This window comes from Thunnus thynnus, chromosome 16 (assembly GCF_963924715.1).
Source record: "Thunnus thynnus chromosome 16, fThuThy2.1, whole genome shotgun sequence".
In the NCBI taxonomy this organism is placed as follows: domain Eukaryota; kingdom Metazoa; phylum Chordata; class Actinopteri; order Scombriformes; family Scombridae; genus Thunnus; species Thunnus thynnus.
The window spans coordinates 8,170,373-8,191,235 of NC_089532.1; the positions used below are offsets into that span (position 1 = coordinate 8,170,373).

A 20,863-nucleotide genomic window follows, 5' to 3' on the forward strand; every position below is an offset into this window, starting at 1 on the left:
AGTGGTTTTCAACCTTTTTGGTTTTTGACGTCTTACATAACTTGTTTTTTTCTTCTTTCCTCTCCCACTAATCATCTCACGACCCCTCACATTTATCCGGAGACCCTTTGGAGGGGCCTTGACCCCTTGGTTGGGAACCACTTGACTAAACTTAAACACTGATGCTTCAGTATTAGTAATCTAATTATTTCATATAATAATATATCAGTCAGAGGGCTCAAACCACTACTTTCACTGCAATACTTTAACTGCTGCTGATATTTATGTACTTTTACTTAAGTAGGATTTTTCATGCTGCTCCTCACCGGGAATGGTTACTGTACAGTCCTGCCCACCGAGCTGGAGAGTAACCGAGTACATTTACTCAAGTACTGTATTCGAGTTTAATGTGAGGTAGTTGTACTTTACATTACTTGTAATGGAGTATTTTTACATTGCTGTATTTGTACTTTTACTCCAGTAAAGGATCTGAGTACTTCTTTCATCACTGGCTCAAACAAAAATATTGTTGATAGCTGAGCTTCACCACTTATTCATTGAAACAACAGGGCACAATTTACAGAAAAAATAACAAACATGTAAATTTGTTTTGACTCTAAACTGAGTGAGAATAGGTTACTTTTTTTTTTTGCAGTAGTTTGGCCTCATTAGTGATAAGAAGTAACAATACAACAACAAAAAAAGCTGTAATATAATAAAAATGTTCCCTAAAAAGTTAAAGTTCTGCATTTAAAGTTTTGCTTAAATTTACAAAATATATATCAAGTATGAACATTGGTGGAATAAAGTATTCAGATATAAGACAAATCAATCTAATAAAGAAATCAAATCAAACACGATCCATGTAGTCTTTATTATTATTTATACCTGTAACATAAACCATTACCCTGTTCTCAACTTTAGTGCTTTCTTTGCAGCAAATACAAATACAAGATCCTTCATTTGAATCAAAAGACATTCATGATGGCAAAATGCAGCTTTACATATTGACACTTTAGACATTGCAACAGATCACAGTATTTTACTCGAGTGTATTTAAATAGTAAGTATTGCCACTTCACAGACATTTAAAAGTGAATGTAACTTCAGGTACTGTTTCTAAAATGAAAGCAAATACCTGGAAAAGGTCACCAGGTTATTTGACTTTTCTGTTTACATGAATAACCACTGACAGACAAGTTTCGTCTTTACATAAGGGCTCGAGAAGGAAGTGACTGACAGATTAACACAACTAATCTCTTTGACAACACGGACAAAAGAACACTTATATAAAAAGTGCACTTCAGTGTCAGTTTTACAAGTAATACTTTTCTCTCTCTGGAAGGAGAAATATATAGTGTCATGGTAAAATATTTACTCATTTACTAGTAACATTTTGAAAAATAGTTTAAAAATGTAACTCACAGTAAAATAGCACACGTTTTTTTTTACCATCTAGCGTCACATTTGGGTCTTCGTAGGTCCAACAAAACATGAGCTAATTATTGCTTAGAATAAAATAAACAAATAAAAAGTAGTGCATATGCAACACAATAAAATTTAAGCTAACATGCCAGTGGACATGCAGCTGAAAACCATGTTTCTTTGTGTGCATTTCGATCAAGAATAAAAAGTTGTTGGTGGACTTTGGACACTCACATTTGGCTTCGCCAGTGTTGTTAACATCCTGAACCCCCCCCCCGGACATTTTGAGCGATGCGTTATGAACATTTAAAGTGGTAAGATAGTGACGGGAGGGGCGAAGGGTTTAGGTCGCGCACTATCTTGTTCAGGCTGGAGATCTTCTCTTCCAGTAGGTAGTTCTTCTTCTCCGCTATTTTCTGCCGCTGCTCGGTTATCTCCAGAGCCTTCAGCAGCTGGCTGTTCTCCACGTACAGGTCTTTGATCAGCACGTCCGCTTTGCCATTCTTGTGCAGCTGGAAAAAAGTCAGAGAAATCCACTGATTAAGACTTTTTATAATTCAAATTTAAGTCTTATTTGGTGTAGGTTACTAGTCGCTGGATGTTAAATTAACCGGCCAAAGTTTTAGCTTGTGTCAGTTTAGAAACAGTTTGTCTAACAAGTTTATTTCTTAACTGTACTTATCTTGGCCATAATTGTTTAATAACCACATTTAAGGGATCTTTATCAGACTGTTTATATGAAGCATTTTTGCTATTAGTGAAAACAAAAGTTCAATTAGGAAAGCAGACCTCAGTTATCCTGCCACGTTTCACTTCAGTGGCGCTCGCTGTCATGTTCCAACTCTTTGTTTTGTTGGCATTCAGAAAGTTGATCTTCCTCCAAGAGAGGGAAACCTTGACCCACTTCTCAAAAGAAGGGAAACTCATTGGAGCTACACTTAACTTTCCCCTAAGAGCCTGAATAATGAGTTGATGTTTCATTATGATGTTTAGTTGGGATGGTTTCCCATTTACCTCTTTTAAAGAGATAATTTATGTATATTGTTTTAAAGGACGGGGTCACAATTTTTCAAGTCTGTCTTAAAACAACAGTCAGGTCCCCAAATGAATGTTTTTCTTGTTGTAATCATTCCTCCTGTTCATTCTGGCCATGAAGAGACCCTTTCATAATGCACTTTTAATATAAGTGATGGGGGCCAAAGTCCACAAACCTCCTTCTGTACAAAAATATATTTAAATTAGTTTTAAGCTAATGTGAAGCTTCAGCTGTCCAAATTAGTCAAATCAAGTCAGTATCTTTCAAAGTAGTGCCAAATTCCCTGTTTTTGTTACAGGAAAACACTGTTTGATGAGACACAATGAGGGAATTTTTTTTTTTTTTTTTTTCAACCAAAAAGACAAATTGTGGAAGATACCCACTTTATTTGACTAACTCAGACGGCTGAGGCCTCATATTATCTTCAGATAAACCTCTAATACATTGAAATGGATCTTCTAAAGGTCAGTTTGAAATGGACAAATGACTACAGCAAAATTGATTATTTTTGCTTGTTTGATATTCAGTAATTATTTGATAATGATGTTTTTTTTTAATTGTTGATGTATTAGTTGTTTTGAGATTTGGTTTCAGTTTGGTTGGTCACACAGGTTGTGGCTTTAATACAAAGATGTGTTGTTGTGAAATGTTGTATCTCTAATAAAGTCGGTGCTGAGAACGTCGAAAAATTTAACTTTTTTTCAAATGATTTTCATACACACCTGTCCTTTATGAGGTGCATTAGATAACATTTAGTTTAAGTGTTTTACAAAGAATATTGCTGATGCTGGAGCTCTCAAAGATTAAAATCAACCTTTAACGTCAAGTATTGATCAGGTTCTAAAAGCTACAACATCTTAAAATACTATAAATCACAACTTCTCTCAGAAAAAACAACTCCATACTTTTTTTTTTTTACTGAGTTCCATGATTTTAACACTCTCGAAAATCTTTAAAAGCCATTGTGTGATTTGTTTTGGGTGAGTATTTTTTTTACCTTTAGTTGTTTTTATTCTTCAGGTGATTATGTGCTTTTTGAACTGACCTGATCTTTAAGCTGAGCGACCTTCTCTTTGAGCAGCAGCTTGACGTTATGCAGCGACAGTTCAATTTCCCTCATACGCTCCTCCATATTCTTCATCTTCCTCTCCTTTTCATCCTGGTGAGAAGACAGCGAAGGAGATCATCAAATTGCTTCAAATGCAATAAAAATGATGAATGAGAATTTGATTTTTTTTTTTTTTTTTTTTTTCTTTTAAGCTTTTGAACTGGTGTAAACTAAAAATTGTGTTGATGAGAGAAGTCACACAGTACACAGACCACATTCTTGTGAGCTAGATGCTTTATTTTATCTTGATTTCTGCATTAAATGATGTCTGGTACATTTCTAAAGAAGAAGAAGACAATGCGCTAAAAAAAATAAATAAAATATAAATAGGTATAAAATTATGCCATGTATTCCAGATACCTCTACAAAAATAATTTAATGCATAAATAAAATAAACACTAACATGATTATATTAAAATAATTAACAAAATAATAAAATAAAATACATTTGAGTCTTTACAAAAGTATCACTAAATGACTCAAAAAGCAAACACAGATATGACAGTAATAGATGACGACACATTGTACTAATGACACACTACAAACAGTGATTTCATCTTGAACGCTTCACGTGGATTTTCTAATAATAAATAAATAAATACCAGATTAACATTGAGAGTTAACAGCTGAGTGACGTTGTGTTTGAACAGTCCTCGCTCAAGAAAAAAAAAAAACAAAACCCAGAAAGATGTGAATGACTTTGGTTGTGCAGCAGCGACACAAAGGCCCAGAACACAAATACAAGAACAAATTCAACAGGAAGCTTGAAGAAACATTCAATTATGTGTAGTGTCAAGTAAGAAATACAGGCATAAACGACAAAAAGACAAAAAAAAAAAAAAAAACAGTGAAAACTTTCCTTCACAAACCTCTCTAAACCCTGACTGGACACAGTAACAGCTTATATCAACGGGTTGGAACTGCTTGATTGTTAGAGAAGGCTCAGAAGGCTGTTAGGCACTAACCTCGCCTCAACTTAACACTCCTCGATGATCATAAGGCAAACTGTCACACAAGATTCAGCCTCTGAGGATTTACCCTGTCTCAAACAATGATAAATGGTACAAGTGCATAACAGAACATTCCCAGAAATACAAAAAAAGATTCCCTGTAATCAACAAAGATAGTTCCACTACAAAATGCACAGAGCATTTGCTTTTAAACATTAAAGTTTGTCAAGACAAAACTTTGTAAGTTTGTACGTATATAGATGTTACAATTGATATGGCGTGTCTGACAAACTTTACATTTTAAATAATAATGTCAGTGTTTTAATCGAAATCCCATTGGGAAAACAATCCGGGGCCGTTTTGTGTGTTTTCCTGCCACCTAGCAGCAGTGCAATACAATTACACATTCATGCCTTTTGAATCAGGCACCACATTTGTTCACAATCTCCTATAAGGATGCAGAAAGGGGCGGCGTATACAGTACTAGAGATTTTTTGCTCCGAAACGTAGCAGAGGAAGAAGCAGGACTGAGCAGAGCAGTCTTTGAGGAGGAAAAAAAAGAGGCTAAAGTGGAGAAGCAGGGAAAGACGCTGGTGTTACAATCCACCGATCCGCCGGTAGCTGTCTGCGTGAGCCGCCCGCTGCTCCGGCATCGGCCCCTGGAGAGAAAAGGCAGGTACACTTCACCAGAGCTCTACCCTCCTCTCTGATCCTACAAATACACTACAATACTACGCAAGACTAGTCAGTTAACACGCTTTAACACAGGGATTTTATATATGGAGATGTGTGTTCAATATTAAATAAATAAGACATTATGAAATAATCATATGAATGAATACAGAGAATATATACTGTATATATTTAATATAACCATGACATTTTAAATAATATTATAAATTTTAAAAGCTTTGCTCGTTTTTGTAAAATTACGGCTGCAACGATTAATCGATTGACAGAAAATTAAGCGGCAACTGTTGTGATAAAATGCCAAATATTCACTGGTTGAAGGTTTTTCTTGGTCTTACATGACTGTAAATGTAATATTTCGGGGTGTTTTGAACTCTTTGTTGGGCAAAATAAAACATTTGAAGATGTCATATTGGACTCCAGGATGTTGTGATGGGTGTTTTTCACCATTTTTGATTTGATTTATTGACCAAATGATTAATCATGAAAATAACTGGCAGATTAAATCGGCAATACAAATAATTCTTAGTTGCTTCTTTTCACAGCAGCAGTTTATTTCAGGTCATTTATATTTAGTTGTTTGTTTTTATTTCAAAATGTCCATTTTCCAAAAAAGTTACTTCACAATGCAATTTCATGCCAAATACATGCCAATCCCCCCCAATGACTGTTTTATTTCATAATGACACTTATCTTAAAGTTTGTCTTTTTATCAAGACAAATAGGCAGAGCTGGTCATGTGACTCGCTGCTGTGCTGGACAGCCAATCAAATAATAAGCTCACTTTCAAAAATGTATGAGATTATATCACAATGTCATGGTTATATATTGCATATTTTGTCTGTATTTATCTACTTAATGTTTAATTGTATAGAGAGAAGTATATAGCATTTATTCATATGATCATTCATCTTTCAATGTATTAAAAAATCATATGAGATCCCATTTTATATAAAAGTTGTGTATACTATACTTCTCTATGATTTAAGGGGCACTCCACCAGTTCTACTCAGACTGAAAATAGTTGTATAATGTTTTCTGTGGAAAACAAACCCCCCAAAAACTCTGACGATGCCCTCAGACGCTAATCAGTTGCATTATGGGAAATGTAAGATCCAGCTAAAAGTCAAAATATCTCGGTCTGTGCTGCATTTATTTTGACCATTTAAAAAAAAATCCTTCTTGTGAGTCCCTCAAATGGTTTTCATTTTAATAAACACTTTGTTAACCATTTGTAAGCTTAATAGGAGAAAAATAACTTATAATAGATACAAGCTTCATACTCTCTATGGATTACAGACTATAATAAAACATGCAATGAATTGGTTATGTAGATTTTGATTTGTTTGGGTTATATAAATGTATAGTTATTATATACACAACTGTTAATATTAAATGGGATCTCAAAAAGTGTGCAAACTGTGTTTAGTCATGTTTACCCTTCTATCACGACATTCATGATCACCTATTGATGACTTGTAGTATTATGCTACAGATAGAAATGACACAACAGAACGTCAGATATTAATAGAATTCACTGGCTGTTTTTGGCTCTATTTACATATAAACCTGAACAAATGACATCTATCTGATGGCGAGAGACGGAAGTTTGTGCAACGTGACTCTGCGAAAGGTGACAAATGAAAAAAAAAAAAACAGGCACCAGGACCACACCCAGGGGGATCTCACCAAAGCAACTCACTTCAGTCCCGAGATGGAAAATTAAATAAAGACAGTGACAGTGAGTCAGAAACACAACGAACAGACACAAAGGCACCACAGACTAAATACCAAACCCAAAAAGTAAACTCTACACACACACACACACACACACACACACACACACACACACACACACACACACACACACACACACACACACACACACACACACACACACACACACACACACACACACACACACACACACACGACACAAGGAGATGAGGACAGACAGGCGCTGAGATGGAAGATCTGTGAGAGGCACCAAAACAAGGAGCACGGCAAACCGAGCATTAAAACAAACAGATGATGGAAAAGTGTCACTCAGTTCAGGTGTTTGAGAATTTACACACTTTTAAGCAATTTATTATTAACATTTTATACAGTATTTGCTGTGATGATGAAAAATTTGGTGATTTATTACTTTTCTTTTTCATTTATGATAATTTAGTTTAACTGTTTTTGGCTTAAAAGACGTGAAAATAAAAGTCAGGAAGCAAATTAATCTACAAGCACCTGAACTGAGTGGAAACACCTTCTAAACCAAAGTGACAGTGACAGAAATGCACTGAGTGTTTAACTCCCATTATATCCCATAGTATTTCCAACATGAGATGTAGTTCGTTGTTCCCTTCTTGTAGCCATTAATAATGAATTTATGACCATTATGACAAATGACTATGATGCAACAACAGAGAAATGACAGGAGATGAATGAAAAACCAAACCATGCGATGATGCAATGGTACTAAATCTAAGCTCAAAGTAGACTCTTAATTTTAATTTCTAAGTGTTAATTTAAACTTTTTAATCCCTCCAGTGTAGAATTTAGACACGTATCTTTCATTTAGCTCACATATTTTCAACTACATATATATATTTGATCTGGTCTGATAAGAGTGAAGGTTCTGGTTGTATCGTACCTGCATGTTGTCTGGATCTTCACCGCGATGCTGTCCCCTTGGCATCCTGTGAGGTGACGGAGGCAGAAGACCAACCAACTGAGCCTGAAACGTCTGAAAGTAGGAAAACAAGAGTAAGAGAAGCGTAACATAGCTGAAAGAGAAACATGTACAGTATGAGGTGAATTTATGTGTTAATAATGAACTGCCATTGAGAAGTTTTAATTCCATATTTCAAGAGATATCTGGAAAAAAATTAGGTTGAAGACAAGTCCAAAAGTTGCAGCCATAGATAAATGCATTGAAAGCTAATGTCCTATTTAAATAACACTGTTTTGTAAAACCGAATGTAATAAAAACAGAAAAAGTTTAGTACCTCTAGCAGCTGCGTAGACAGTCGAGCCATTTGGGCCTTGAGCGCCTCATTTTCTTGCTGAAGGCTCTCCAGCTCTGTGTGTCCTTCTCCAGCTTCACAACCCTGAAACCGATGCACATAAAGCGATAAGAATACAAGAGGGCACCGCATAATCGGCATGTTTAGAAGAGAGCACATAATGCAGCTCTTACTCTGGTCAGTTCCTTCTGTGCCTCTAGTTCCTGCTTCAGAGAGGCGTTTTCCTGTTCCAGGGCCTTCACCAGCGAGGACTGACTGTGTTTGTGCTGCTTCAGGGACAGGATGGTGGCATCAAGCTGTCGGACCTGCACAGAGAAAATGACGAGCTCATTGATAAGTGACAGAGATAAAGGAACACTACTAATATGACTGTGGGATTGTTAAGTTCATTAAAAAAGGTAGAAATAACTCGTCACCTTTTCTCTGGACTGCACGAGGTCTCCTTTGATGTGTTGCACTTCTGCCTGAAGCCTCTCGTTTTCCTGCCTCAGCACTTGCTGCTCCTGATCCTTCAGCAGAGACACCTCATCTCTGTACAGCCTCTTGCTCTGACTCTGCAGACCGCTCGAGTGCAAGGCCATCTCCAAAATGTGGTTCTGCGATGAACACAGGTCAAGATATTGTCAAAATTGTGCTTCCTTGTCCGGACAATTGAGCAAACATTATCTTTCTCTTTGTCTTGAGTTTAATAACTAATTTTATCAGTCTGCCAAGTCACAGAAATAAAACATGTCTTACTTTATCATTGGCATTCTGCAGCTGTTTGTGCAGCAGTGCAACATCGTGTTTGAGGGCATCCCTCTCCTGCTGCAAAAGACGGACGTCTGACTTAAGACGAGCACTTTGATGGTTGGCAGCCTGAAGAGTTTCATCTGCCGTCTTTACCTGGAGTGGAAACAAAAAAAACCTTAATTTCAATATAAAAATCACCCTGATGAAGGCCTTGGTGCCAAAACAAATTGGTGAAATAAATAAGATTCTTCCAGTTAGTCAGCTAGAGTTGCCAAGTAGTTTTTTTCCCCTCCACATCTTGTTTAAATAACTCAAGCCAAAAATTCGTACAAGCAGTTCTCGAGCAGTTGCTAAAGAGAGAGCTCATTATTAAAACAACAGTATTGAGGATTCTGTAAGTTGTGGCAGACTCTTACCCTCTCCTGAGTTTTGGCTAGCTGGCTGCGGAGGCCCTGAGCCTCTTTCCCCACACTCTTTCGCTCCTCTACCAGATGGCTGAGCTGATTCTCCATCGAGTCGACATTGACCATCTAGGAACAATAAGAAGATGACAGTTGTAATGGAACAATCCTTTCTTTATAGGACTTTACTGCTAATGCTAGATCACACAGAAATATCCCAGTATATCACAGTTGCCCCAAAGATAAAAAATACTTTAGCATTTCTTCTGATTCATTATTGAAGATCGCCTTGATTCAGTGGGTCATTTCATGGTAAGAGTACGAGGTGTTAATATTTTTTGCACTCTGTCTGTGTGTGTGCTTTATGTGGTTAATATTAGATCCGTTAAAATGCCCGTGACCCGATGCTCACCTTCTCTCTGAGACTAGAGAGCTGCTGTGACAGCTGGGTATTCCTCTCCTCCAGCTGTGCAGTGTCCTCCAGAGCTTTGGTCAATTCTGCCTCCAGAGCAGACACACAAGCTGCCAGCTAACACAAAACAGCCACCGATTAACTACTCGCTATGACACCATGACGACCGCGAGTCTTGTCACAAAACACTGTTTACCTTGTTCTTCTCGTCAGCCGGGAACGCCTCCCTCCTTTCATTCTCCTTTATCAGCTCTGCCAGCTGCTGTTTTAGCTTCTCCATGTCAGCAATATTTTCTGCATTTTTCTCTGACAGCATCCCCTTCTCATCCTCTAGCTGCTGGCTCTGCGAACGCAGCACTACGATCTGCAGAGGAGGAGGTAAATGAGCTGAATGAAGGAAGAGTGTATGTGTGAAGAGAAAATTATTTTTAGGAACTTTTCTTTATAATATCAAGTCACATTTACCTGTTTCTTGAACATCTCTGCTGCCTTTTGAGCCGAAATCTTCTCTTTTTTAAAGTGCTCCAAACTCTGACTAAAATTTAACAATAGGAAAAAATGTCAATGTCACATGTTTGCATTACAAAATAAAATTCATAGAAGTGGCTATTTGCAAATTAAATGTGTTGTTTCTTACGTCAACTCTTCCTGGGCCTCTTTCAAGTCCTCTTCCTTCAACGCCTCGATCTTTTGCTTGAGGAGGAGGTTTTCTTCAGCGAGACGACTGGCCTCGGATCTACAGGCAGACAAAACTAGTTAAGAGCTATTATAAAACCATAATTCTCAGAAAACATGTTCATAATTCAGTGGGATGACATAAAAATGAACATTGGTAGGAAATTCTTTGCAACACATCGATTAAAAGCAACACATTCTACCATTTACACACATTGAACTTTCCACTGATGATCTACGGGGATCAAAGCAGCAAAGTCACAAGTTTTCCAAGATCATCGCACAAAAGGTTTAGGAGCATTAGGAGCCTAATCAAAGGTAGGACAACAGCACTACGTCGCGCTTGGGAACAAAAGAGTGCTCTTGAAAATCAAAGCACAAGAGGGTTGGGATAACAAAGGCCACTGCAGACACAGGAGGACGGGATCCTAGTTTGTTTTTTTTTCTCCACATTACCTATGGACCTGTGTCGTTTCGTTTAATGTCTGCGACTTGTCCTGCAGCTCTGTGATGGCTTGGCGGAGTTTGATGTTCTGCATCTCAAACTCCATGCAGCAGTCCTGCAGGCCAGACACCGCTTGGCTGTTCAGATCCAGGAAGGACTCCTCTGAGGGGCTCTGTGGGGATCCGGTGTCTGTTTGCACGGCCGAAAGTGCGTCACCCTGCCTCTCCAAGTCGCTGAACAACTCGGACAGCTTACTGTTCTCCTCTCGCATCCTGCTGATCTCATCCACAAGTGCAATCTGCTGGTCTTGGAAATCGTGGAAAATATTCATCCTGCTTTCGAGGCTCCAAACCCTCTTTTCAAGTTCACCGTTTTGATCCTTCAGTTTGGCATTTTCACACATGCAATCTTCATATCTAATCTGAAGATCCGTCATTTTTAAGGCCTTTATCTCCAGCGTTTTGATGTGCTCCATTAACAGCAGCATTTTGACTTTGAGGCTGTAGTTCTCCTCTAACACCTGCTGGCCGGTTTTGATCTTTTCATTGTTATGAGCCAAAAGGTTCTCAAGGATTTCTGTTTTCTGCTGAAGCAAAGTAATCTTCTCATGCAGTAGGATATTCTCCTCTGTAGCGGTGTTATACAAAGCCTGTAGTTTGAAGAGAGAAAAATCCTGGTGCTCACAATCACCATCTTCATCCAGCAGTTCCAAACAATCACGTGCGCAGTCAGCATCCTCATCGAGTTCAACTTCATGTTCCGGCTCGTGAGAGACGCTCGGTAGACAAATATCCTCAGCATCCTCTAGAGAAAGTTCATAAGGGTCACCTGTCTCTCCCAGTGCTGTGGGATCAACCGCAGTCTCATGATACAGCTCATCTTCAGCTGGCACATCTTGAGGTTTGTTCTCCTCTTCACATGATTCGTGAGCAACTTTGTTCTCACCAGCTGTTGCATCTTCATCACCTTCAAATGCCTCGAGCGATGAGGCGAACTCTTCCACTTCACACTGACTATTTGAGGAAACAGCCTCTTTTTTGTTTTCAACATTCTTCAAATTTTCAGCATCACCGCAATGATTTTCGCCTGGAACTGAGGATTCTGGGTCATGGTTGTCACAGGGGTCTTCTTCATGAGAAAGTTCAGTTTCTGCAGAACAACAGACTACATCTGGGTCTTTTTCAGCTTCTTCGGGGCTTGAAACTCCAACTTGGTAATCTTCTGAAGCAGCAACAACGTGATCATCACATCCCTCGCCAACAACATTTGAGTCCTCAGTCATCTTATCTTGCACGACAATTTCATCAGCTTCTTCTTCGTTCTCAGTGGTATCCGTCTTTATTTCGGGCATGTTGTCTTCTTTATCATCATCAGTAGCACTTTGGATATTTTCAGGACATCCGTCCATTGCATCAGGAGTCTCTTTTTCATCCAGAATTGCTTCACCTGGTGACAAACAAACTACTTCCTCATTGGAATCGGCAAGAATAACATTATCGAGACAGATTTCAGAGGATGCCGAACACGTTTCCTGGTTTAGCACCTCTTCCACCTCATCTGGTTCAACTATTTCCATCTTCTCAGCCTTTTCTGCAGCGGCCAAAACCCGACTGAGTTCCATCTCTTGCTCTTCAATTTTCATTCTCAGCAGATCCCGCTCTGCTACAAGATCTTCATTCTTAAGATTATCTTTTAACTTTTCCTCAAGACTGGAGATAAGTTCCAGTAGCTCCTTCCTCTCCAGATCAAAGTCCACTGCTGCCTGTTTAAGAAGCATCTCCAGCTCTTCTATCTTCATCTTTAAGTCATCACGCTCAGTTAACAGTTCAATCCTCTCTCTTACCTGCCTCTCAGAAATTGAAAGCATCTCGTTGTATTTTCCTTCAAGTTCTGACTGGCTACTCAGAAGTTCTTCCCTCTCCTGTTTAAAATCTTCCACAATTTGATTTAGCAGAAGTTCAGCCTCAACTGCTTTCTGATCAGACTGAGCCAGAAGCTCCTCTTTGGTCTGCAGGTTTTCCTGAAGCCGGTTATGGAGGTCATTTAGCTGCCTGCTGAGCTCTATTTCTTTAGTCTGGGCCATACTAGTGAGGTTATCCAGTTCATTTTGCAGCTGCTGGTTCTTCATCACCAGCGCATCCAGTTCGTCCTTGTGACTACCTTCCAGCTCATGTCGTTCTTTCGTCCACTCCTGATTTAGGCTCTCTTTTTCTTGCTCCATGCCCTCCTCCATTATTTTTCTTTGTTCTTCAGCGTTCTCAAGGGCCTTCTGCACCTCTGCCTCCCAGTTTAGCTTCTGCTCGACGTGGCTTTCAGAAAGCGCCTTCAGCTCACTTTGGTAGTGCTGTTCGAGTTTCAATATATCAGCCTTAAAACGCTCTGCAACACATTCTTGATCACCTGAGAAACGATCTTCCACCTCCTTGATTCTTTGGGAGAAGCTGACCTCGATTTCCCTCCTGTACATGGTTATTCAATGATTGTTACAGAAGCAGTTTTGAACTCTCAATAGTACAGCAAACATGAAAAATTCTGAAAAGCAACATTACTTTTTCAGCATTTTACTTTAAAGAAATACTTTAACATTTTGAAAAAATAGCTTTTTTGCTTTCTTATCAACCATTAAATGAGAAGATTGATAACTTTCTCATATCTGTCCATTGAATATGAAGCTACAGTCAGGAGGTGGCCAGCTTAGCTTAGCTTTGTCCAAAGGTAAAAAATCCAACTACCAGCCTCTCTTAAGCTCGCTAATTAACAAGTTTTATAAGTTTTAATACAATTGTTTAATCCACACAAAAGCTGAAGTGTAAAAACGTCAAATAGAGGTTTCATTAAGGGGTTTACATAGAGCACTAATCCATACTAAATACTAATTCTAAGCAGGTTTTAAGTATGTAGTGTGTGTGTGTGGACACTTGTCCCACAATACAACGTGCAGCGGAAGCAGACAAGGGAAATACTGCACATGTAGAGGGGTCTGAGGTTGCAACTGATATGACGCCCGTCGTGGGATGCGTTTACGCCATGCGTAGTAGGCTTCCTTTTTCTTTATCTGTTTCACAATATACTGTGATCAGTAGTATTTAGGATATACTGTATAAAATTAATATGTAGTTCTAAACACATTTTAAACACAAACTTCACAGACAAAACTCCAGGAAGTCACTGCACCTGGCCATGAAATAGTCCTGCACATAGACCTCATTAAAAAAAAAACAGCTTGTCATTTTTACACATCAGTTTACTAAATTAACGAGATGTAACAAGTTAATTAGTGAGCTTTAGAGGTGCTTGTAAGCAGATTTCTTTACATTTGGACAGAGCCAGCAGATCCAGGCCAGCTGTTTCCCTCTGTTTCCAGTCTTTATGCTAAGCTAAGCGCCTGCTGGCTGTAGCTTAATTTTTAAAACTGACATCAGAGTGGTACAAATTTTCCTCATCTAACTCTTGGCAAGAAAGCGGATAAGTGTATTTCCCCAAAATGTTGAACTATTCCTGTAAATAATGCATGTTTCAGAACTATTAATAGTTTTATTGATGAATAATTTACTATGACATGAACACAAGTAAAAGTCTCTCAAACGTTAAACGCCTCACCTCTCCTGAGCGATGTCGTCTCGTAGTTTGTCCAACATGCTGCTGAGCGCGTTCCTCTCCTCGGTGTGCTTGACAGTCAGCTCCTGCAAGGCCTCTCGATGGCTCTCCTCTAGACGAGCTTTCTCCTCCTCCATTAAGCATCCTGCTCTCCTCTCTGCCTCCTCTTTCTCACTCTCAAGCTTCTCCCTGTCTTCGTTCAGCCTATCCTGGAGCATCCCTTCATAATCCTCCTCCAGCTGCAACCTCTCCCTCTCCCACTCCTCCTTTAGCTTGTTCTCCCTCTGCTCGTACTGCTCTTGTAACTGCAACCTTTCCTGAAGGATTCTGTCGAGCAGAGCCTCCTCGTGACGCTCCTGAAGCTGGGCTCGTTCGCTCTCCCACTGTTCCCTGAGCTTGCTCTCCTTCTCTTCCTGCTCCTTGACGAGTCTCAGCATCTCCTCCTCCAGCAACACCTGCAGAGTCTCATTATTCTGCTCATCCAGCTGAGTTCTCTCTTTCTGCCACTGCTCCGTCAGTCTTTGCACAGTCTCGTCACGCTCTCCCTCAAACCTGCACTTTGCCTCCTCTAGTCTGGCATTCAGTTCTTCCTCATGGCTTTGTTTCAATAATCCCTTCTCCCCTTCAAAATCATCTAATAATTTCTTCTCCAACTCATCTTTTTCTTCCTGCAATTTCTGTCTCTCCTCTTCCAGTCTGGCTTCAAGCAGCTCCACATTCTTCTCCTCTAGTGTCTTGATATTATCGGCATGTTGGTTTCTCAGCTCCTCCATCTCGGTAGCAAGGTTTTCATCCGTCGCAGCCTGCTGGGCTTTGAGGGTGTTCAGCTGCTCCTCCAGGTCTGCAGTGTTGGTTTGGGCCTCTAGCAGCTGTTGTTTGAGGGCTCCCACTTCCTCCTCCTTCAAGTTCTCGAGTTCTTCCCTCTCCTCGGCCTGCTTCTGCTCCAGACAGGTCTGCTCCAGCTCCGCCTGCTCGAGCTGGCTCTGGAGCTCCTGTGCGTGGCTCTGAACGCCGGCCATTTCCTCCCTCAAAGCCTGGACCTCCTGCTGGTACTGGAGGGCCAATATAGCCTTCTGGTCCTCGTGTGTCGCCCTCTGCTTTTCGACCATCTCATCAAATTCACTGATCTGTTGGGATAAGAATATAGAGGAACTCAATGGCAGGCTGAGGCTGAGAAATCTCTCATCTCAATTCACAACAATATTACATCCACATGTCTCCCTGCTGCTGTTTTTAATCACTACAATTCCCACATGTATGTGTAACCCAATTAAATATAATAGATCTACTGGACTTACCTTGCTTTCCAGCTGGGTTCGCAATTCTTCAATTTCCTGAAGATGTTGCTCCTTTAGCTGCTCCAGCATCATCTCTGCATCTAGGCTCATGCTGAACGGCTGAACCTCCTCTGAACCGAGGCCTGCAAAAAACAGAAATTATGAGTTGGTGGCTAATAAGCAAAGTGTGAATGTACTGATTGTTAAATTATAGCAATCTGTATCGAGTTCTCTGGGTATTAATTTCGTGTATCAGTAGTAGTAGGCCTACCTGGGTCAGACTCCATGCCGGGGCTTTTACTCTCCAACTCTTCAGAGAGAGGTTTGTGGCAGGACTGATGAGTTCGACCGAGACTGTGGAACTCCTGCAACTCAGACTGCAGCTCATCAATACGATCCTGCAGTTCCTATAAATAAACAAGAATACAACGAGTTAAATGAGTATAAAGAATAAACAGAATTAACTATCTGACAACATATAGCAAAAGACTAAAACCCACTTTGTTTGGCTAATATTACACATATCTTGCATGTTTCTGTATGCATAAACAGGCAAACAAAAACAAAACATGCAAGAAAGGCTGTGTGCTTTTTGTGATTGAGTTGTGTTTACCCTGCACTGCGCTTCATAGCTGCCCCGTAGTTGTTTAATACGTTCCTCCTGGAGAAGGAAGTCTGCGCTGCCAGGGTCCAAGTCACCAAACTAAAGAATGAGATCACACACAAGTTTAGTTTGTTTGCTCGGAAATCAACAAATAAAGACAAAAGATACAAACAAAAAGGGCTGTACATGATAAACCCAGGTGGACTTAAATGGGTTCTTCTGAAAAACAAATCACAAACAAAAAAGCAAACAGAAAATAATACCACAAACAAAAAAATTAAAACCCTCAAGAACATATAAAGTCTGTATTTTGGAATTGGATAGCCAGAAAATGTCTTGGTACCTTTTCCTTCATAACGTTATCCATGCTCGTCTGGAGTTTTGTAATTTGGCTTTGTGCCTCCACTAGTTTTTCGGTGTTGTCCAGCAACTCCATCTCAAGACGTCTGTTTTCCTAATGGATACAAACAACATCGGAAATGTTTACAATCCTCAACTATTTGTTATTTTGGACATGCAAATGATGATGTAATGTTTAGTGAGAAAAGTGTAGCCAATATCAAAGTTGTTAATGAAAACTATTTCACCACAACTGTTTTTGGTACCTTCACAGAGATGGAGAGATGGTCTCGGAGAAAAGATTCATCCTCCCTGATCTTCTCGATCTCTGCCTCCAGTTCCTCACGCTGCAGGCCCGCCTGCTGCTGGATCTGGTCCATCTCTTTCATTAGCTCTGATCGCACTGCTGCTAGCTTCTCTTTGTGGTCTTGCTCAAGCTTCCTGTAGACATGCAGGCACAGAGAATACATAATTAAACACTTACATACTGAACAAGAAGAACATAACACTGACTGTACCAAATATTAACAAGATTAGTAAGGTTCACCTCATCATGTTGAACCTAGACTTACTTTTCACAGGATTTAGCTGTAAACATTTATAACAATTTATACAATCTTTGCTTCATGAGGCAGGGTATTGTAGTTAAAAATAATAAAATGTGCTGTATATATAAATAAATGTAATGTGAATGTATATAAAACTAAAAAGGCTCAACTGGAGTCTCTATGAATGGACTATTAGGTCAAATAGGTGCAATTATTAGGCTGAGATCTCTTTCTGTGATAAAAGGAACAAACAACAGCAGGGATATCTGCTGTAATTCAAGAAATAAAGTTACCTGAGATTAAGGTTATTTGTGTGCTCGATTGCAGAGTGATGCTCATCAACCTCGGTGGCAAGCTGAGTTTTCAGTTTCTCTGCTTTTTCCAGGTCAGATCGGATTTTCTCTTTCTCCCTGAGTTCTCGGTCGACACGCTCTCTGACAGGAATAAAAACAAACAACAGGAATAATAATTATACAAAGAGTTACCCATGACAACACCGATAAATCCTGATGTAGGTTGTATGGATTTTATTTTAATTCAGACTAAACAACTGTTCTACAATATTAAGCAGTATTAAGATCTGACTGAGCTGCATTATAGCGATGACTCATACTCACAGGAGATGTCTGATCTCAGCTTTGAAGCTCGCCAGTGCTGCTTGGTGAATCCCATTCTTAGTAACGAGTAGCTCGTTTTCAAGTGCCATGGTGAGATCACTAAGACTTAGTTTTCCATCGAGGTCGAAATTCAAGGCCTGCAAAAATAATGCATGATTAGATGTTTCTTTTTTGTGAATATTTCATTCAGTACTTTACTTATTTGCACAATCATTTGAATAACACTTTGACTCCTGTCTGTCATTATCTGTCAAATTATTTTGACAGAAAATAAAAACACACAAATGAAATAAGTTAAAATTCTGATGGTTTCTACAGCCACAGTCAGACTTGGAAAAAATTAGTCAAATGTGTCACCTGCAAGATCTCAGTGCTGTTTTCAATGCCTTCTTCCATCCAGGCATCCAAGACGTCTTCGACTGGAATGTAACCGGTACCGTCATCGAGGGTGGAGAACAGACGCATGCCAATGGTGCTGGTCAGGGCAGCGGAGGTCGCTATTCTACGGCCTCCCTCATCAAACGGCTGTAAGGAGGAAAGACTGTTTTAAAACTGGAGAAATGTAGTTTTAATGATGGATATATTTAAACATATAATTAATCTCCGAAAGTCAGTGTGTACAATTTTTGTTTTTGTGCAGGAATGTGTCACCTCTTCAATAATGATAAAAATACATAAACCAAGTAAATGTTATTCAACAGCAAGGGAATTACCCCTCAGCTTGTGACCTGGTAGCGATCAGCAACCGAAGGGCTCACCTGGGTGGAGTGGAGTCGTTTGAGTTGTCTGTAAGGTGTGGAGGCGGATGGTGTCGGGGGTTTGTTGTGGTTTACAACCCTGGAAACAAACTCTTGAACATTCATCACTCCATCGCCGGTTAGACTCTGGAGCATATCCCCATTTACCTGAAAATAAAAGCAGTTCTGTTTGGTTTGTTTTTTTTGAAAGAAGCAATATTTGCTGGAAAGAATAAATATCTTCTTTACACTGTATACATGTGTCAGTGTGTGATTTTTGTCATTTGAACTCCCCCGGATTTGAAGGTGGTTAAGCTCATAATTCATTCAAAATTTTACACGGACTAATGGGATACAGCTATAAAGTGTGTAGGAGCCATGTATTGAGGTGGTGAGATAGAGCTAAGGAAAAACAAAAGGAATACAGGCAATTCAAAAATGTACGGTTACTTTAATGTTAATAAATTATAACCACATTCATTTAAAGCCAATTTAGAGCCAAAGATGTGTTTTATATTGTGTGCCACTGGGGCATCGAATAAATCCTGCAACAGAATTTTAATCAAGAGTCAAAGCAACGTCATTTAGAGACCTTTAAGGTTGATTAGGTATCAGATATGAAAAACCTGCACTGAAATAAAGCGTACGATCTCTCTTTTCAGCTGTTATCTCACCTCCAAGCCAAGGTATTCACATAGAGTGAGCAGTTCGGTGTGACCGGCACATCCGTCCCACGATATCGCCAACTCTTCACAGGCTTCACGCAGCCTCTCCTCTAAACGGTTCGACAGGGGAGCGATGGATCCCCGAGGGGTGCTCGGCTCATCTGGGTTCCAGAGATGCATCTGGCCTACGCACAAAGTGACAGACCATGAATGTTTTGTGATAAACATTTATGAAGTGAAGTGTCTGAAAATACTGCGAGTTTGACGTACCCTCCGCCTCGTACTCCTCTGTGCTTGTTGCATGAACATTCCAGCGCTGTTAGAGACACAGAATTTAAGATTAACATCACAAAAGACCCTGTAAACAAATCGCTAACACTTTAACAATTAACCCATCTAGGGCTTCTTTAGCTTCAGTTTTAAAAATTTCAAAATATCAAAGCTCATCTGGTGAGAAAAATCACCTTATAAAAAATTCCTGCAGGCTGATTCTCTCATGTGATAATCAGACATGTTTGTAAATTAGACAAGGTTGAGTTTGGGTGCGATGGGGGCTGAAGTGGTTGACAAAAAAAGCACAAGAGAGCTTTTGTGATGGCACGGGCCCCAGGGAGGGTCAGTGGGCAAATCAGGAATGGTCGTAATAATAGACAAAATGTGTGACACACTTTTCTTTATTTCCTTTTTTCCCCCGCAGACATGCAATAGAATGATCTTCATGCCCAATATTGCAAAATTTGTGCAAAATTTAAAAAAAAGAAAAAGAAATTCCAATGTTTGAAGGAGTAGCTACTGGTGAAAATGAAACTCTTGCTCAGGAAAAATAATGTTTTTAAAATGATTTTCAAACCACAAACCAAGACATTTCAATTCAAATCTGAGGAACCAGGGGGCTTTTTTAAAAAAAAAGAAAGATTTTAAACAAAGATTTTGTGGTTTTTTGTTGTTTTTTTGTGCTTGTCACGAAATATAAGAGGAGGAGGGGTTTTAGTGATGTGTGACCCACTGAGATCCAACCCGAACCCAGCGTGGCTATCTATTGTTTGGGAAGCAAACAGTGAGGGAATGAAGAACAGATGGGATTCTGCAAGTGGCGTTTTGATACATGGTGCATAGGCATCCAGGAGGGTGGGGGTTAGTGGGGCTTATTGTTCCTCTGTCACAGCCCCACTCCCTTCCTCCTCCCAAAGCGCCAAGCCTGCAGTCTCTGCAGCAGAGCCCCCTGACCCATCCCCATCTGCTGGTCCCCAGGCCGGACATTGTCGTATTGTTGCAACCTAGATTACTCAATACCAAGACACGCTTCAGTTCAATGTCTCCAATAGTGTTTGTCTTGGCGCTGGCAGGCATCTGGGGTGGAGTCGGGGGGCGCAGACAATACGCAGAATATTAACACATCCATCCGTGCACAAACTGAAACGGCCATCATACTATTTCAGTGACTTTTCTTTGTCTCCATTAATGTTGCTGCAGCACATTCATGTTTGAGATTAGTCTCAACCTGGTAAAGGTCTGCACCCGCATGAGAAATTAACCTGTTGCCCTCCTGAGGCCACAGCGGTCAGTAAATCCCAAACTTAGCAGAAACTGACACTTTGTGCTGCGTCAA

General features: G+C 39.8%; 1 protein-coding gene across 3 annotated transcripts in view; it reads right to left on the reverse strand.

Annotated features, from left to right (window-relative positions):
- Positions 1-834: 834 nt before the first annotated feature.
- nin (ninein (GSK3B interacting protein)) overlaps positions 835-20,863 on the reverse strand; it is a 28,609-nt gene continuing 8,580 nt past the window's right edge. The window contains exons 4-28 of one of the 3 annotated variants that reach the window (XM_067615022.1): positions 19,525-19,570; positions 19,264-19,439; positions 18,611-18,757; positions 18,210-18,377; positions 17,853-17,989; positions 17,529-17,669; positions 16,954-17,128; positions 16,692-16,802; positions 16,358-16,447; positions 16,016-16,151; positions 15,766-15,887; positions 14,471-15,594; positions 10,882-13,329; positions 10,388-10,486; positions 10,216-10,285; positions 9,947-10,114; positions 9,751-9,867; positions 9,354-9,467; positions 8,944-9,090; positions 8,622-8,801; positions 8,379-8,510; positions 8,188-8,289; positions 7,833-7,925; positions 3,486-3,599; positions 835-1,916 (exon numbers count right to left, since the gene is read on the reverse strand). In XM_067615022.1, the coding sequence (XP_067471123.1) occupies positions 1,701-1,916; positions 3,486-3,599; positions 7,833-7,925; positions 8,188-8,289; positions 8,379-8,510; positions 8,622-8,801; positions 8,944-9,090; positions 9,354-9,467; positions 9,751-9,867; positions 9,947-10,114; positions 10,216-10,285; positions 10,388-10,486; positions 10,882-13,329; positions 14,471-15,594; positions 15,766-15,887; positions 16,016-16,151; positions 16,358-16,447; positions 16,692-16,802; positions 16,954-17,128; positions 17,529-17,669; positions 17,853-17,989; positions 18,210-18,377; positions 18,611-18,757; positions 19,264-19,439; positions 19,525-19,570 (6,573 nt within the window). In that variant the 3' untranslated portion in view covers positions 835-1,700. Of the gene's footprint in view, positions 1,917-3,485; positions 3,600-3,764; positions 5,158-7,832; positions 7,926-8,187; positions 8,290-8,378; positions 8,511-8,621; positions 8,802-8,943; positions 9,091-9,353; positions 9,468-9,750; positions 9,868-9,946; positions 10,115-10,215; positions 10,286-10,387; positions 10,487-10,881; positions 13,330-14,470; positions 15,595-15,765; positions 15,888-16,015; positions 16,152-16,357; positions 16,448-16,691; positions 16,803-16,953; positions 17,129-17,528; positions 17,670-17,852; positions 17,990-18,209; positions 18,378-18,610; positions 18,758-19,263; positions 19,440-19,524; positions 19,571-20,863 lie in introns of those variants that run through there. The other 2 variants (XM_067615020.1, XM_067615021.1) reach the window with 2 other exon arrangements.